Source organism: Salminus brasiliensis, chromosome 3 (genome assembly GCF_030463535.1).
Source record: "Salminus brasiliensis chromosome 3, fSalBra1.hap2, whole genome shotgun sequence".
NCBI classification, from domain to species: domain Eukaryota; kingdom Metazoa; phylum Chordata; class Actinopteri; order Characiformes; family Bryconidae; genus Salminus; species Salminus brasiliensis.
In genome coordinates this window covers 24,403,054-24,422,558 of record NC_132880.1, presented here as the reverse complement: position 1 = coordinate 24,422,558, position 19,505 = coordinate 24,403,054, and the positions used below count along the sequence as shown (strand labels likewise).

Sequence of the window (19,505 nt, the reverse complement as noted above, 5' to 3'; positions counted from 1 at the left end):
TCGTTGCTGCCCTGCAAAATTCTCCTTCCGTTTTTGCTGTTATTTGAATTTGGTAGCTGTTTGTTTTTTTTATTATTACTTTTGAAAGTTATGGTTTTATTCTTGTCCTGTAAAAATTATTAAAACAAAGTTTTTATTTTACATTAACAGCATTTAGCTGACGCTCTTATCCAGAGCGACTTAAAAGGTTACTCGCATTACAGAGGTGGGCCAGTGTAGTGTTAGGAGTCTTGCCCAAGGATTATTGGTATAGCGCAGCACCCAGACGGGGAATCGAACCCCAGTCTCTCATGTGGTGTGGTAGCTCACCAGCAAGTAGTGGTGCTATATGTTGCACCACGCCAACCGTTTTATGTGACAGCAATGATATTTAACTTCTATGCATTTAATTTAATTTCATTTCATTTGGTAGATGCTAACGGGCTCAGTTCATATTTTGAATTAAAAATACCACAATTGGTCGGCAATGATGGTCTCATTTAAACTACGTTCATTTATTAGCAAATTATTATTTTTTTTTTTTAAACAAAAGAAGCTGTCACAAAGAAGGTCTCGCCTGACAGGGGTCCAAGTCCGAGCCTCTCTGATGTACATATCAAAGAATTTCTACAGATCCCTCCAGTCTTTGTATATTCTGTATTTTGTGTTTATTTAATATAATTTTTATATAAATTGTTTATGTTTAGTATGTATATAGTTTTGTCCTCCTATAGAGCATCAACCTGAGCCTCACCACAAGCATTTCAATGCATAAATGTCCTGACATGTTGTGCAAATGACAAATAAACCTGAAACTTGAAACTCTTAAAACAAGCTGGAGGCGACAGTGGTAAAGGAAAAACTACCTTATAACGAGAGGAAGAACCCTTAAGAGGAACCAATACTCAAAAGGGGAACCCATCCTGTTTGACACTCTGTAGCACTGTATAGCAACTGACAGAACAACAAGAATAACAAGTAATCGAAAAAGGAGTGAATTAAGAGTGGCTGTGGCAAATGTGACATCAAGCCATAAATAATGAGAATGGGAGTGAGTGTAGAAGACATTCAGTGTTAATGTGAAAGTTCATGCTGGTAAACAGAAATGCAAGGATCCAGAGCAGGACAGCATCACAGTGGGCATAAATTAAGTGATCTGTAATTTGTGTATTTTATTATATTGGATGTTACTGCCAGTGATATCACTGTTCTAGCTGTAAAGCACAGCCTCTGTCGCTTACTTAGCAATTAAATTGGATATATTTGGAAAAAGCAGATTCCGAACTGTAATTTTTGTCTGTAATTTCTTTTTTTTAACATCAGTACAAGCAAAAAAGGTCAGAAGTGCAGTTCAGAACATGCTGATACAGAATGAAAATGTAAAAATCTATGTGTTGCATTCTTTTGATAATCTTCATTTATGCTCCCCCCACAGCGAGGGATGGACAGCCTGTCTATGAAGTCGTCAGACAGTGATGTAAGCGACGTGTCCGCTATGTCGAGCGCGTCTCGGCTTAGCAGCGCGAGCTACATGTCTGTCCAGTCAGAGAGGGCGCGGGCCACTCGCAGGATCAGGTGAGTGATTTCAGACCTGATTTCACACATTCACTCTGAGCCATGGACCACGGAAACGAGGGGTTTAGCCACACCTATGTTTCTTTAACCTAATCAAAGGTGAAAAATTTGTCTGCAGTCTGTTCATAGTGTGTCTTCTGTAGCTAAATTATAATGTGCTCCCAACATAGTGGGTGGACTGCATGTGCAAAAAAGATCAGTGTGCGAGCTTCCAAGTTTCAATAACTGTAGAACTAAAGCTCCATTCTGCCTTTATTGGTGGATGCGCTGCAATAGTTTCTGAGGTCTAACCACAGATACCTGGCCCCACTTATCGTATACAAATATACATTCTGCAGTCCATGGCATGTGACACTGCCGGACCTGATTCCAGACGTGAGCAACACCTCTCTGAGCTTGCGATGGGCTCCTCCCTATGTTCCTGGGGGAGATCAGGTCTGGTTCTGCTTGTTTTAAACTGAACCAGGTGTGCAGGCTTCAGTGAGTGTTTGCCCATGGCTGGAAGATCAGCAGGCTTGAGCTGGTTTAGGCTTTCCTATATTAAAGGAATAAGCGTGGAGATGTCAGATTTCACAGTTTCCTTCCTTTACCGCAAATGTAGTCAACCAGTCAGGTCATAATTGGCGTTTGGGTTTTATACTGGAGCTACGAGGCCAATGTGGCTAGCAAAAAAATGACAGCTTGCACTTCATCAGTTAGCATGGTGGTAATTGCATGTGTAAATCATCACACTCTTGTTCAGTAATCTCTAATAGACTTGTTTATGTGTTTTCTGACACTGTATGACTCACGGTTATCTATAACCATCGACTGAAGAATAGTTCAAGTCTTTTAGTACTAATTAGTGGGGTCAGAAATCAAGGTAGTCTATTTGAGGTCACTTGCAAGTGATGACTTATGCGTGCAGAATGCACAGTGCTAAATAGGTGTGCATAAGATTCTTGCTTGTTAGGTACATTAGCCTCATAACTCCTGTAAAAGACATCAGACTTGACCTAGCTGATCAGCTGCATTTGGAGCAATAGGCAGAGATGACTTATCAGTATGGATGTTATGGAGATGATATGAGTAGAAAATGCTGGATAGGATTTTATAGGATAAAAAGCATAAATCTGTGTGGGTTTCTTCCTGTTGGCAGTAGAGTGTTTGAGCACAATAGGCCTTTTATTTAGGTGCTCATCCTAAGAGAATAGTTTCAGTACAATATATTTTAAAGGAAAATCTTTGGATCAGTATCAGCCGATAATTAAAAATGTCAGTATTGGTATCGGAGAATAAAAGTGGTCTCATGCCATCTCTAGTGCGGGAGGGAATTGTGTAATTTTTTAGGTCAGGCAAAAGAAGGGGAAATTCTGTAAGACCTTGAAAGCTTTAACTCTGTAGCTTTAGCTGCTACTCAAAGCATTTATTGTTAATGCACTTGCAGCCTCATGTCTTCTGCATATCCATTAGCCATGCCCTCCTGCACTGTTCTGTTTAATTTTATCCTTTCTTCATGACTTATATGGACTGTATTTGCATGTCTGCATACTCCTTACTGGCTGTTCTGTCTTTCTGTCCTGCATGCTTCCTCTCGGCCCATGATTTCTCTGTCGTCTTCTGGGTTTTTTATATCTATCTTTCTGTGTGTTTGTACATCTCTTTTTGTGTGTGTGTATGTGTGTGTGTCTGTGCATGGCTGTTTGTGTCTGTTTTGTGCCCATATGTCTGTGTGTTGTGTACCTGTCCATGTGTGTAGCCGTGCTGAGGCTCTCCAGCAGAGTCAGTCTCAGGGAGAGGAGAGTGCTGCTGCTGCAGCAGAAGGGGGTACAGGAACAACTGATGGAGCAGATGGGGGAGGGGCCAGAGGGGCAGAGGGGGGCAGTGTGGAGGCTCCTGAAGAGGAAGCAGAGGAGGAGCCGGACAGGTCAGCATTAGTAGAGGATGGCAGAGATATATAGAGCTGTAGCTTTTAACAGAACCCCATTTTGCCACTTTCTTTATGCAGTGTGTAAACATTATTATTAAAGTTGCAAAAAATATATATATATGACCCAGTGCAACAAAAACTACAAGAACGGCACATTCACAATTCATCAGTTTTATATGTCACAAAAGTTTTTTTTTTTTTGCCTATTCAGCATACAGCTGTTTAGCCCTGCCCATTCACACTGAAATGACCAAGCTGTTTCAGCCAGTACAGGACCGCCAATCAGAACAGGGCTCATTTTGCATACATATAGGCTCCAGGCATTGGGTCAAAGAAAACATAGTTGCTTGTCTCATAGTCACAAAGTTCTGTAGTACATAGTTCTGTGTGTGCGCGAGTGTGTGTGTATAATTGTCAGTGTCATACAAAATAACCTTGTATTTCAATGTGAATATGTCTGTTGGGACAGTTCTTTACACTTTGACAGTTTGGGCAGTTCTTTACATTGTGTCAGTTGGGACAGTTCTTTACACTTTGTCAGTTGGGACAGTTCTTTACACTTTGTCAGTTAGGGCAGTTCTTTACACTCTGTCAGTTGTCAGTTCTTTACATTGTGTCAGTTTGGGCAGTTCATTACACTCTGTCAGTTGGCAGTTCTTTACATTGTGTCAATTGGGACATTTCTTTACACTCAGTCAGTTAGGGCAGTTCTTTACACTCAGTCAGTTAGGGCAGTTCTTTATACTCAGTCAGTTGGGGCAGTTCTTTACACTCTGTCAGTTGTCAGTTCTTTACATTGTGTCAGTTTGGGCAGTTCATTACACTCTGTCAGTTGGCAGTTCTTTACATTGTGTCAATTGGGACATTTCTTTACACTCAGTCAGTTGGGGCAGTTCTTTACACTCAGTCAGTTAGGGCAGTTCTTTACACCCAGTCAGTTGGGACAGTTCTTTACACTCTGTCAGTTAGGGCAGTTCTTTACACTCTGTCCGTTGATAGTTCTTTACATTGTGTCAGTTGGGGCAGTTCATTACACTCTGTCAGTTGACAGTTCTTTACATTGTGTCTTTTGCAGCAGTACTTTACATTCTGTCAATTGGAGCAGTTTTTTGTACACTGGCAGTTGTTCTTTACACGTTGTCAAAATTTCGGAAAAACAAAAATCCACTGCACATTCCACCTGTTTTTGAGATACAAGTGTTTTTTGTGTGTGGCAACGACAAGATATACATATACAGTATGTGTCCAGAAGTATTCAGATAAACCCTTCAATTCTATTATTTTAAGTGCCATGGTTGTGTGATCTCCATAGAAAAGCCCTGACCAATTAATCGGGATGCTCTGGAGTAGCCACACATGAGTCTAAGGTCACCATACCCAATGGCAAACATGGGCTGCATTGGCATGGAGTGCAGTGATGGCGCTCCATCCAATATCTTTGTGATGAGCTGGAGTACCAGAACTAATCATCCACCTGACCTCACTGATGCTCCCGTGTAGCTGAATGCAATCCAATCTTACTAACAGCAATGTGTAAAGACCTTTAAAGACCTTACTGCAACAAAAGAGGGCAAGCTCTTCAAAAGAGGGCAAGCAAGTAATTTATACCCATGATTTCAGAAGAAACCCTGTCTACAAACTTTTGGACATATAGTGTATATGTGTATTTGTTTATTATATAGGTGCGTGTGACCTTGCTGTGTGTTCTGCATATGTGTTGTGAGTGATAGGACAGGTCTTTCTCTCCCCCTCTCTCTCTCTCTCTCTCTCTCTCTCTCTCTTCATACTGTAGTCTTTCCCCACTACCCCCCCTCCCCCCCACAGCATCACTGTCTCAGATAGCCTCCCGAGTTTGCACAGGCAGTTCCTTGTCTGTCTAATGAGTTCTGTTTCTGCAGAAATACAAACAAATAAAAATGGCCTAGCAGGTCAGCCTCAATCAATTACATCATGAATTAATAATAACAATAATAATAATCAGAATAATAATCAGAATAATAATAGTCATAATTAACTGTACACGTAAACATAGTCCCAAGTCAATACAGACAGGTCTCAAATGAAGTCACATGGTTAAAGACAGGTTAGTCTGCAGTGTGGGTAAAGTTACGTTCTGCTGTAGAAATGTACACAGTGTAACTGCTGCTATTTAAGGTGGAATGGAGAGTTGGAATTAGAAGCCTTCAGCTTTGTTTTGGCTGTTAACTGGTAAGGTCACCACACTTATCAGCTCAAAACAAAGCTCTATTTTGTTCTCCTCAGCGATATATCGTTACAAATGAACTCTGTCTAGGGCAGTTTTCCTGATAAGTTCCTCACTGTGGCAGCTAAGAATCATGTCTATGGCACCAGATCGGACGCCAGATTGCGCTCTGCTACAACGAAACTCAGGATTGTAACTGGAACCGATACCCGATCCGAATATTAAAAAAATTTAGTTGGATTGGGAGGGTTATTAATTTTGGGAACGTAAAACGAGAACAGAGAGTTTTACCCCTTTTTCAGTTTCAGAGCTTTCAAGTATAGTTCAGATCGCCGCAACTTAGTTTCGACCTGCTTCTGGAGATGCAGGGCACAAGGCAAAGCATCATGTTGTTCACGAAATTTCCAAAAATCAAACAATCAAAGAGTAAAAATACCAATCAGTGTTCCCAAGTACTCTCTGAAGAGGTGGGTCTTCAGTCTGCGTTTGAAGACAGCGAGCGACTCGGCCGTTCGGACACCCAGGGGAAGCTCGTTCCACCACTTTGGTGCAGGACAGAAAGAAGCCTGGACGCTTGTCTTCCGTGGATTTTGAGGGATGACGGGTCGAGCCGAGCCGTACTTGAAGCTGGAAGAGCTCTTGGTGCAGATCGGCTTTTGACCACTGCCATCAAGTACAGAGGGGCTGGTCCGTTCTTGGTTTTGTAGGCCAGCGTCAGGGTTTTGAATCTGATGCGGGCAGCAGCTACAGGAAGCCAGTGAAGAGAACGCAGCAGTGGAGTGACATGGCTTAATCACTAGTGAACAGAGGCCTCCTGCACTAATAAGACATTTAGAGTGGATTTGGCTGTGAAGACTAACGTTCATCTGTTTGTGTGTATGTGCAGATTATGCCTGTAGTCAGTTATTGAAAAGTTTTCGAGACACACACAGATTTTTTTTTTTTTGTCTCAATCACTATTATATGTCATATAAATTTGTAATGGCTGTTGCTGGAACACAGTTAATTAGTGTGTATTAACGTCCTCTTAGTGGTTATTGGTGTAACAGTCCGTGGGACGTGAGAGTTCGTAGATTATCCTGAGGCATGCAAAGGCAAGCACTAATGACAAAGTTGCCATAGAAACAGATTCATCCCCTTCGTCATAGCCATAGCTTTCAGCCATCTGCGGAAATCTCCTTTAGCGGTTGGGACTTCTAAAAGCCCATAATGGAAGCACAAACCATGAACTTGGACTTATTGTGAAAACATCTTTCAACATCAACCAGCATCATCCAGTGTCTGTTCAAAGCACCAACATTATGCTTTCACTTTAATAGAAACCCCTACCTTCTGCTTCCTCTCATTGGCCACTTTATTAGAAACCCCTGCTTTGTATGCCCACTCACTGGCCACTTTATTAGAAACATCAACCCTGTGCTTCCACTCACTGGCCACTTTATTATAAACACATACCTTGTGCTTCCACTCACTGGCCACTTTATTAGAAAAACCTATCTTGTGCTTTCACTCACTGGCCACTTTATTAGAAACTCCCACCTTTTGCTTCCTCTCACTGGCCACTTTATTAGAAACCCTTACACTTGTGCTTCTACTCACTGCCCACTTTATTAGGAACCCCTGCTTTGTATGCCCACTCACTGGCCACTTTATTAGAAACCCTTGCTTTGTATGCCCACTCACTGGCCACTTTATTAGAAACTCCCACCTTCTGCTTCTACTAAGTGGCCACTTTATTAGAAACCCCTGCTTTGTGCTTCCAAACGTAGAAGAATGGATGGTGACATCCCTAGTTATTATTAGAAGTATGTTATCGTGGCTAACTGTACCGGGTTCATCTCTGCATATATAAAGGTATGGTTTGTTTAATCTCCTGAAGTTGTGGCACTTGGGCGCTCGTTTCTCCATGTCACTTAAGTAGGCCATGACATGACTCCCCATCCAGTCAGTGTGTGTGTGTGTCTGCAGCGTATTGTCTTCAGGGATGAAACCGAGTCCTTCAGACAAAACTACAGAATGGGTGTAAATCAGGAACACAGTGTTCCAATAATGTGCAGGGACACAGAAACCCCCAGAGAATGCTGCCACACACTTTCACTGTTGTACAGACTGTGTGTGTGTGTGAGACACAGTGGCTCAGGGCCCACTGGGGCCCTCTGAGGAAATCCAATATGTCACTGAAATGGCAGAGAGCTGGAAAGAACACCAATACCAGCCTACAGCATGCCTGGCATTTCACGAAAGTTGAGCTGGAATAGATGTTCAAAAGTTTGGACACACTTGCTTGTGGAAGGTTTTTCATTTATGTTTGCTACTTTTCATATTTCAGGATTATAGGGAAGATATTAATGCTGTAAAGTAACGTATGGAACAAAATGTGTTAGATCCTAAAAATCGTCTGTATTAGATTCTTCAGTAGCCCCTCACACACTTGATGAAGCTTTACAGGCTCACACTGCACCTAGTTTGAATGACATACAGGTGTTAGAGCCCCTTAAAAACTTGCACTTTAAATGGGACCTGAATGCTAAACAATAAACGGGAAGAGTCCTACAATAAATATGACCTAATGCATTTCCGATCGTCAGCATCACAGTGGGATGCAGCAGTGAGCTCTAACTGAGTGTGTTAGAGGATTTGGTGGCGGTGTTGGTTTATTGACCAACCTATAGTACCTATAGTATTCCTCATGGCCTGGTAATGGAAAGCAGATCCAAGTAGTATCTAATTTTGCTTTGACCAACTGCATATAAACATCCGTACATTCGTACATTGGCTTAAAATGAAGTGTAAAGTATTCAGTCACCAGTGAATTCTTCTGAGATAATCCATTCCAAAACATGCTCTGTTCTGAGCTATAAATGAGCTATAAATTACTTAGTAGGGGCCTCTAGTGATGTCAGGAGTGCCGGTGTTGTCCAAAAGCTGTAAATCTGAACCAAGTGAGGGAAAGTAAAGCACCAGGCTTGCTTGGTTTAGATTTTCTGAGCGTTCGGTCACTCAGATGTTGTCTAACAGTGTGCACAGTTTACATCAGCTGAAGTTCCAATCCCGAGCTCTGCCGCGTTGCCATCAGTGGCCGCAGTCAGAGAGAGCACAGCTGGGCAGGCTCTTACTGGGCGAGTGGGTTTATGGCACTCTCTCATTTTGTCACTCTTAAGCGCTGTTGGCCGGTACAGGCGTCTGTTAGCTGGAGTGGTAGAGCTGGGGACCCGGTACTTTTCTCTGAGTGTGTCGGCTATCTGGTGAGGCCGCATTGGCAGCAGTTCAAAAGTTCAGGAGGCGGTGGCTGAGTGTGTGTGTGGGGGGGTTATATGGGTCAAATTATATAATAAAAAAGACTACATAGTAAATGTACAGGTTTATCAATTACCATTAGATTAGATGCTTAATTTAGCTTTAACTACATATTAACTACATAATAACTACATAATAACCACCTTTACTATAAAAACAAAAAGTGCAAAATTATTAAGGAACACTTTATGTATCAGCAGCAAACCGCATATGCTTCTGTACGGCTCCATACGCTTATCTGTGACAGAAGAAAAAAAAAAAACTGGAGAAAACAAAAGTGAACAGGACGTGGAAATACACATTTTTGGTGGGAGGACAGTGAATGTTTACATTTTGCTGTATTTTTCAGCAGCACGTTTTGTTCAAGCAGAAGCCGCTTTCCAGAAATGCATGTGCAGCCTAGAGCTGGGCGATATGGAAAAATCTTGGAAAAATATGGAAAAATCTTATCTTTTTGCCTAAATATGCTGCACTCCATTGAATGAAATAAGACAGATTACACTCTTTGTAAGGAGACGTGCAGATAATCATTGCTCTCTAAGCACGGATGATATCCACAATATCATCATTTTTTTTCGGACACAATACACTCTTAAAAGCATATTGTGTATCACGATATGATAAAATATTGTCATATTTCCCAGCTCTAGTGCAGCCCCCTTAACCCTTGTGTAGTCTTAAAATTCTGTGTGTTCCCCTTGGTCCTAATTGTCAACATGACCTGATGGCAGTCTGTGTACCCGGGTGGTGTACAGCTTTCATGGAAGTAAACATATAAAAGTCATGTTTCACCTTGGTGGGTCATTTCTGACCCTTAAGACAACACAGGGGTTAATAAGCACCAATGACAGTGACTGAATGAAGAGAATGAACCCCTGAGTGGAACCAAGGTCTCAAAACAAAGAAGCATCCATATATCAGATCTTTTAAACACAAAAACAGATGCAACACATAAAAATAGACACCTTAATATAACAAAATAGAGAGAGCGAACATCCAGAACTGTTTGCTTGAACCTATTATTTAACAAAAATCATTTTAAATCTCTACATATCTGTGATGAGAAGAATCTGAAATTTGCCATTCAGCAGAGGATCGTCCAATAAAGGATAGGATTTGGCCTGAACTAGTTCTAATGGGGAAACGTGCATGCATCCTATCAGCAGTGAAAAAAAATGTCTTATGTCACCACATCAGCTTATTAATGCAAATGTCCGAATGACGTCTTATGAAACAGTAGTTTCAAAGAATAAAGGACTTAATGAAGATTTGAGCACATTTGAAACTTAGTGAGCTTTCTGAAGAGGTTAAGAAAGGAAGGTGATTTACTTCCTAGAGTTAAACAGCGGTACAGAGGAAAGGTCTTAGACATACACCCGTGACTGTTGTTGACTGTTGGTGGTTGACGTGGTGCAACGGATAACACCACTACCGCTATGTGGAAGACTGGGGTTTGCAATTCCCGATCTGGGTGACTGTGCTGCGCTACACCAATAAGAGTCCTTGGGCTAGACTCCCAACGCTACGTTGGCCCACCTCTGTAATACGAGTTACCTTGTAAGTCGCTCTGGATAAGAGCATCAGCCAAATGACATGAATGGAAACGTGGACCGGAGGTAGAAATAATATTTAAAGGCTGCAAGAAGACATCAATTTGGGTTTTTTGATATAGTTTTAATATTTATCGGCCAAATTGAAGCTCTATTAAGTCACTGCTGATGCTTACATAGTATACACTTCTTGAGGGTTCATCATGGAGAGTGTGATTTCCTTCACCCTTACAATTACGTTTCGCTTCCATTTTGCAAAAAAATCCAGTATTGTCATTTTTCACTTTTTGACATAATTTAACGGAGCTGTTCTTTAATTTCATGATAAATGGACCAATAGAAATGCCTCTCTGTAAAACGCTCTCTTCTGTAAAGTACTGTGAAGTAAGACAAAAATGTGTACAGTCCATAAACAAACCATATATAAGCTGCAAAAGCTACCCATAATAAATTCACTGTTTCTCTGATGTCACAAGAGCCAACTAATGTGCATATCTCCGCATAATCTGCTTTACATGGTTTAGCCCTGCCCACTTACCATCAGTCTTAAAGAGACAGTAGGAGAACGAGCCTGTTCAATTCAGACGGACAAAGAGAAGTTGTGAAATAGTCGCAGTCATATAAAATTGATGGATGACATAAACATGGCGGTAGGCCTCATAGAAAGTTATAAAATAAGATTCAAATTCAGGACATAGGTCTTGTAACTGGTCTAGAAGGTAACTACATGATGTTTATAGAGATAGGTATTTATAAAACTAGCGAAGTGTCTTAGGGCATCGTCCATTATAGTAGCTCGTAGATGCTCACCTGACATTCACCTGAATATATATTACAAGCAACTGAACTCTAAGTTGAAACTGAATTGCTTGAATCTACTGAATGTACTGGAACCTTAACCTTACTCCTGATCCCACTCTAAATCCTAACCCTAACTTTAACCTTGACCTAAACCTCAAATCTAACCCTAAACCCAATTCAGTTGGATTTAATAGGCATTCATATGAATGTTAGTTGAATCCAGGTCAGAGCATCTACAAGGCTACAAGGCACTACTGTATAATGTGTTAGCCTGAGACCGCGAGTGTTTACCAGTGCAGCCTGAATGGGTCTGATTCTGCCTGTCTGGACTTGTGGACACAGACTACCCCTGTGCACATTTTCCTCAAAACCTGGGATGTTAAAGTGTACACATCTTAGGTATTGCATGTCCCCACAAGGGAGTATTCAGGCATGCCTCACTTATCCTTCACCCCACATCAAGCACCCCACGTGACTCCCCTCATAACTCAAAGGCCCGGAGGCTGTCTCATCCTAAGGCCTGGTTGCCAAACTTTCCATCAGAAGTGTTACCTGTCTTATGTGACCCTCTTGCTCGCAATAGTCACAGTATGCTCACTGTATCAATCAGACTACACTACACTACTCTAGTAGTGTCTCTCTATGAAGTATTATCTGATAGAGAGACGCTCAGTCAGACACATCAGATCCACAAATGAATGAAGCATTTCCTCTCCCTGCAGCTTGTCTTTGGCACTCTGTCCTCTGTGCTGTATCCCTGTAGCTTTCCTTGTTCCACCTAAATGACCGTTACCTTTAACCTCTGTCCTAAAGCCAGTAGCTGAAGCCTGTCCCTTTCCTCTTTCTCTCTCTCTCTTTCTCTCTCTCTCCGCTGTCCTCTCCCCTATGTCTCTGTCCTTTCTCTCTGTTTTCTATGTCCCATGTTTGTGTCCATGTGCATTGCTGACAGTGAGTTTACGTCCAAAATGAAACACAGGGCTCAGACGGCCACGCCTGGCTCCAACATCACCAAGAGCTCCAGCGTCGGAGGGGACATGTGTTCGCTCGGCCGAAATGACGACGACGAGGACGACAAGAAGAGGCGCTCCAGCTTCGGGGCCAAGATGGCTGCCATGGTGGGACTCGGGAAGAAGAGCCAAAGCACCTCTCAGCTGGACCCTGAAGGTAATGGCTGTTTTTTTTGCCCGAATAGCGCTGTTGGGGTTCTTGACGTTGGTACAGTGGTACAGTGGACTACCGCTCTCCACAAAAAGGTTTGTGCAGGTGTTGCTGCACAGTAGAATAGTGCACCACTATTCCAAAGTCTGCTAAATCTTCCTGAAGGTCTTTTCCAGTCCACGTTTTCCTCCTCCACTGTTCCTGTTGATCCTGATGATCAACTGCGAAAACAGCTTTTTCTCCAGCTTTGTGGGCATCAGTTATTTTTCTATTATTATTTGGATAGAGTGAAGCAGCTGTGTAAAGGAGCCCATGGCTGCTGATTGTTTATATTAGAATTATAAAAGGTTCAGGCTCATGCTGCTAGTAACTATGCTTGGTGGTTGGTGACATGTACTATTGCTTTTAGAAAGAGTCCATGGACAGTGCTACATCCTTCCACCTTAAAGAACACGATTTTAAAGTTGGAAGCCGCTCTGGAGAAGGTCATCTACCACATGGCATGAATGTAGTGAAATAGTGTGTGTTGTGCTGTGGTGATATTAGGGGAATTATTTAATAAATGTACAGGCAGCAAGAACTAGCATGCTATCTTTTTATTTCCATTCGCTCCTGAACTGATATGATTTGGCTCAGCATCGATGTGATTCAGTTTGATTCGGTTTGGATCTGATGGGCGCTATGTAACCAATGATATTAGCAGATATAATGGTGTGTAGTCAGATTTCAGTAGTTCATGTTCCTAGTCATAAAGCTTGAGTAATCATATCATTTTAAAGACAGTTTAAAATGAGTTTGCCAATTATGGGTTTTCCCAGGTTTTTGGAGAAAATAATATTAATTAATAACTAGGGTTAGGGTTAGGGTTAGGGTTAATGTTTCACCTCCCCCTCCCTCCATCACCACCACTCACAAATATTTGATCATATGCAGCGATTTCTGATTTAATGGCTTTAGAGCCACAAATACACTCAAACTCACAAATTCTCATAAAATCAGTCTGTCAAGTCCTGGCATTTCTTGCTGTTTTTCTCATACCAGTATATCCATGTAAATGATCTGCCAATATTATTGGCCTAATGGGCTCAGTTAGGCCCTAATACCACAACTGTCTGATGTCCGAAGGCAACCAATGCTCTACAGGATAAACCTGAAGTAATGTTGTAGTAATCGACTGGTCTCGAAAAAGACTGGTCTCGATACCATTGGCAAGTGGCCTCTGTCTTGTCTTGGTTGTGGCCTCATTTGGACTCAGGGTGGGGTGGTAATGCAAAATGCTGACTGGTGCAATGTGATCGTTGAAAAATTGAGCAGTGATTGGAGTTGTTGAGCGATGGCAAGCGGTAAGGATCGTTTCTACTGTTTCACCTTTCTCATGATGACTCACCTGGATAGTTTTTATGTTTTCGCATGTAATAACAAAAATGGTTAGAATTTATTAGTTGGCTTTATATGGAGAAGACGTCTGATTAAGTATTAAAAAAGAAGGAACACAGAATCATCACTATTATTGCTTCCATTCATTACATTTAGCTGACGCTCTTATCCAGAGCGACTTAGATGGTTACTCATATTACAGAAGTGGGCCAATGCAGTGTTAGGAGTCTTGCCAAAGGACTGGGACTGGGAATCGACTGGGAGAGAGTGGTAATCGAACCCTGGTCTCCAACATGGTGTAATAGCTCACTGGCAGCTAATGTGTTTTATCTGTTGTGCCAACCAACCAGTTACATTGCCTTAGTTTGACGAGGACTATAAAATTAGCTAATAATAATCATTTATACTATATATTATTTAAAGTATATTTTACAGAATTAATTACTAAAATATCATATAATTTATTACTGAATATCAAATGGAATGAACTATTTCAGTCCTTTCTTTCTGTCTCTGGCCACTCCCGGTCTTAGACTCATGGTCCTGACCACAACACAAGTTTAAAGTTTCCAGGTCACATGGTCTTGCAGGTTCACCGCACTGCCATATAAAGAGCCAAATGCAGTCAGAACACGACCGCTCCATTACCTGCTGTTAGAGGGTCAGCAAGGGTGGCGGGTGCATGTGTGAGTGCATGTGTGTGCAAGAGACAGCAAGAGAAACGTAGCACGTGAGCTAGAGCCTCATGGCGGGAGCATTTTCTCTAATTCTGAGTCTGCACTCAACAGCAGCTGTGCTCAAGAGGCGCTCAGTAGGATCCATTATGAACCAATTAACTAATTCAGCACATAATCAATCTAAACCCCTAATTAGAAAGTTTAATTCACTGGGAGAGGACTAAACACAGCTCCTCAGCGTGCATTTGCACCAGACTGCACATTATTTTATTTTATTACATATATTAAATGTAAGTGGATGTTCCACTGATTTTTGCATACTGCAAGTGTTGAGATTTTAACAGTTATTCAGAGTGGAGATTGAGATTTGGTGTAAAATGGTTCATTTTAGAGAAATCTGACACTAGATTTAGAGCCACTAAATCTTGCATCTCTTTACAGTGGTGGTGGTGGTGGTGGTGATGCATTTTCATTTTGCCATCGAACACACTGCATGTACCTCTCCACCATGAATGTGCTATGGTTACTATGGTAAAACAGTGTCAAGCAGTGTATTTATCAGCATTAGCTGAATAACCATTGAAATCTTCAAACTGTCTGGATCCATTTATGACAATCATCCCGAGAGCCGGTCGGATCATATTTGCGGGTTACGATTACTGCGTGAGGCTCCTCGTTCACAGGGCTCTGCAGTTCCTCGTTCACCCGCTGGAGGGAACTACTGAGCTAGCGCACGGCTGCAGAAGCCTATTAGGGCTAGTGCTGTACTCCACTCTGTCTGACGGATTTGACCATATCTGACTTTCAGCGCTAGATAAGCAGTCCTTTTCAGTTCTGTAGGGGAGATCACGACGGAGTTTCACAGTGTTTTAGAGAGACGATGCAGGATCATTTACATTTACATTTACATTTAGAGCATTTAGCAGACGCTCTTATCCAGAGCGACTTACAAAGTGCTTTGCTATTTACCCAAGAAAAACCTCAGCTAGTTAGAATAGACTAATAGTTCAAAGATACCTCTAAGCTTTAGTCATTACTAAACACAAGACAATAAGGTGACCATAGTACTCTATTCGTCCAAGTACTCTCTGAAGAGGTGGGTCTTCAGTCTGTGTTTGAAGACAGCGAGCGACTCGGCCAGTCAGACACCCAGGGGAAGTTCGTTCCACCACGGGTCGAGCCGAGCCGTTCTTGGCTTTGTAGGCCAGCGCCAGGGTTTTGAATCTGATGCGGGCAGCAGCTACAGGAAGCCAGTGAAGAGAACGCAGCAGTGGAGTGACATGGAGACATGGATCATTACTGAAGCCCTGCGCCATGATGCTTTACCAAGTCATGCCTGCAAAGGGATTGGCCGATCAAGCTCAAAGACGATCAGCCGGTGGTATCGGCCCCTGAAATACTGACTGGTCCATCTCTAATCATAACCATTGAAGTATGCAGGGAAGTTTTAAATGCCTACGATTCTGTAAAATCTAGAACCTAAACCATACCATAAAATGAACCCCAGCTAATGCTGCAGAAAACCGTCTACGTGTAAGATGCTAATAATTAGAGCATCTGTAGAATTACATATAATATATATTTCTTCATAGAGAAGCTCACTGTTTGCGTATCATGGAGGTCCTCCATTTGAGATACTGAGAGAAGTATTTTAGTTTAGTGAGACAGTCTCTGTTTTCCCTTTCCTGCAAGTCTCTTTCATGACCTACGTCAGAGTTGTTCATCTTTGCCTGACAGATCTGTAAGCGTCCACCTGACCGCACGGTCACCTGCTCCGTCAGGCATTCAGTTTATCCTGACGCTGTGCGATGCGAGACACGCTCGTCTCACTGAAGCATGCAGCCTTGTTTGCTGGTCCTTTTAGCTGCCAAATGAGCTTTCGTAGAGAAGAGTCTTTAGTTAATTATGCATCGATGTTGCCGAGTTGAATGTAGAAGGTCCGCTGCAGTGGATAGATTCAGTGCTTTTTTAGGCCCTGGCAAGTTGTTAGATTTATTTATTTTTGTTGGTCTGGAGAAGAACTGGGTCTGGCTCATGCAAGGTCAGTCACGTTCGAGCGTGTGGGCTAAGATGCAGCAACTAGGCCGAGTTCTGAGTGCGTATCAATATTTCACTGAGTTCTTTGAGTCCCACTGGAAAATCATCCAAAAGTGGGGTTTGTGTCCATCTTTGGACCATGGCAGTCTTAACAGTTTGAGCTGGTTGAACAGTAACTTGACAAATCCGTCATTTGAATCTTAATATTTCAGTGTAAACTACATTTTAAGACAGCCACAGCAACTTTCTGGTTCTGGTGCTTGAACTGCATTTAAGACACTTTATTTCTAGGTGTTTGCCTAGGCCACCAAAACCATGTGGGGAAATACACTCCTGTAACAACTTAACTCTTGAAGGATGGCGGATTTGAAAGAAAACTGTGGCGTAAATGCTTGGTTTTTGATCTGCCGTGTTCAAATGAAAAACTCAATTATAATGCATTTACAACCGTGTAAAATATATAAATACAGTTAAGTCTGTTTACTGAAACATATTCAAGGTATAGTTATATAATCGACATGGACATAAAGTCCAGACTTTCAGCTTTCATTAGGGTATCCACATTAACATTGGGTGAATAATTTAGAAGTTTCAGCTTCTTAACCTGTGCCACACTGTTTTTAAAGGGACCAAAAGTAATTAGACAATTTACTCAAAGGCTATTTCCATGGGCAGTTGTGGGCAATTTCTTCGCTTGCATTTGGAAGATTTTTCTTTGAAGAAAACATGCAGTCAAAGGAGCTCTCCATGCAGGTGAAACAAGCCACCCTTAAGCTGTGAAAAAAGAAATTGCTACAATATTAGAAATGGCAAAATCTATAGTATGGTACATCCTGAGAAAGAAATAAAGCACTGGTGAACTCATCAATGTCCAGGGAAGACAGCAGTAGTGGATGATCGCAGAATAGTTTCTATGGTGAAGAGAAACCCCTTCACAACAGCCAACCAAGTGAACAACACTGTCCAGAAGGTAGGCTTATCAGAAGACTGCATGAAAGTAAATACAGAGGGTTCACTGCACGGTGCAAGCCACTCATAAGCCTCAAGAAAAAAAATGCTAGATTGGACATCTAAAGAAGGCCAGCCTAGTTTTGGAAGAACATTCTTTGGACAGATGCGTGGTACAGCTCATAATCCAAAGCCTACCATTTCATCTGTAAAACATGGCGGAGGCAGTGTCATGGCTTGGGCATGCATGGCTGCCAGTGGCACTGGATATTATGGTACAGGGCAGAAGCAGCCGGATGAATTCTGAGGTATTCAGAGACACACTGTGTGCTCCAATCCAGCCTAATGCAGCCAAACTGATTGGTCGGCATTTCATAATACAGGTACATGGACAATGACCCGAAACATAAAGCCAAAGCAGCCCAGGAGTTTACTAAAGCAAATAAAGTGGAATATTCTTGAATGGCCATGTCAGCCACCCATTTGAGCATGCATTTCACTTGTTAAAGGCTAAACTTCAGACAGAAAGGCCTGACTTTAGGCAGTCATCAACCACTGGATTGTATTGGCGCATCCCCACTCCCAACTACATGTTTTACTGGAAAACTAAATTTGCCGAAAACCCAATGAATGTATTTTGGAACCACGTTGAATAATATTCACGTCTACACTTGAGACACTTGGCAGCCCACTATGGGAATGGAATTGTGGCATTTTTATAAGCGACATGATTAGTGGTCAAGGAACTACAATGATCAGTGGAGGTAATACATACATACAGTATTCCAGTTCTGCATTCTTGCTTAGGAGGAAAAAGAAAAGTCTACACTGTACACTGTAAGTTTTTTTTTTATTTGTAGACATTTGACCCTATGCTACTCCGCCTGTGCACAGCTTGGCCTGTCCGCTAACAGAGTTTCAGTCTTCAGCTCCCTGTTTAATTTCTCAGCTTGTCCTCCATACGCTTCCCTATGCGGCATCCTATAAAAACCCGGCCACGTCGGACGGCTCGCCGCTGATTTTCAGGAAGCACATCTACAAGAAGGAGAGGAAGAATTAAGAAGCCCTGGTGATGTAGGCGTGCTCAGAGCTCCAGAGTCTCTAGTCAAGCCCTGCTGTGATTGGAGGAATAAAACTGGCCAAACCGCACCACCACACAGAGAAATCATTACGGGCTGATTAGAGACTCTGTGCGCAAAGCAAGTTGTGTAATTAAACCAAGATGCCCCTCTGATGTCTGATGTTGAAGAAAGGCAGAGGTGGAGCATGTATAATGGGCAGCAGGTCAGTGTGTGGCAGTGGTGTGTTTTTCCTTATTGTTCAATATCAATCTATTTTGGATTTCTACTAAAACTACCAAGCTTTTAAATTTGCTCTTTTTTTCCACATGAAGAAAAACACAGCTAACAGCATCAGAAGTGTGCCTGAGCATAGGAGCTCCAGCACCAGTAGTAAGTGCAGTCTAATTGCTAGAGGATAGAAGCTGTCTCCGAACCGGCTGGTTCTGGTCTTCATGTTGCTGTACCTCCTGCCGCTGGGCAGCTGTGAGAACAGGCAGTGGCTTGGGTGGGTGGAGTCCTTAATAATCCTCCTTGACTTCCTCGGAGAGGTGCAGATCCCATACCAGGTGGTGATGCAGGCCGTCAGAATACAGAATCCACAGTGCAGGTGTAGAACGTCCCGAGTATGAGTAATATTAATAATAATACATTATTATGTAATAATTCCCAAAGTATGGCTTTTGTCAGCTGTTCTTTTAGTTTCCAAAAGTAAATGGCACCGGCGCAACTGTCAAAGTGCTGTCAGGAGGTCAGTTATTGATGATTGCACATGTATTCATGTTTAAAAGTCCAAGGCACCACAGCTGACCTCACTATCTCTGGGTGGGCACATCCAAGGCATTGTTACATCTTTACCTTACATGCCAGAATTAGCAGTTAGTGCTCTCCTCTGAGCACGTTGAGCTTTAGCAGCTTTTAGCAGCTACGTTGCTG

The 19,505-nt window shown here is 42.2% G+C and overlaps 1 protein-coding gene across 8 annotated transcripts in view; it reads left to right on the top strand.

The window, feature by feature from the left end:
* The window catches only part of rims2b (regulating synaptic membrane exocytosis 2b), a 151,009-nt gene that overhangs the window by 115,435 nt on the left and 16,069 nt on the right, over positions 1 to 19,505 (top strand). For all 8 annotated transcript variants that reach the window (XM_072675652.1, XM_072675648.1, XM_072675653.1 and 5 more), the window contains 2 exons: positions 1,415 to 1,554; positions 12,291 to 12,478. In XM_072675652.1, the coding sequence (XP_072531753.1) occupies positions 1,415 to 1,554; positions 12,291 to 12,478 (328 nt within the window). The remainder of the gene's footprint in view (positions 1 to 1,414; positions 1,555 to 12,290; positions 12,479 to 19,505) is intronic.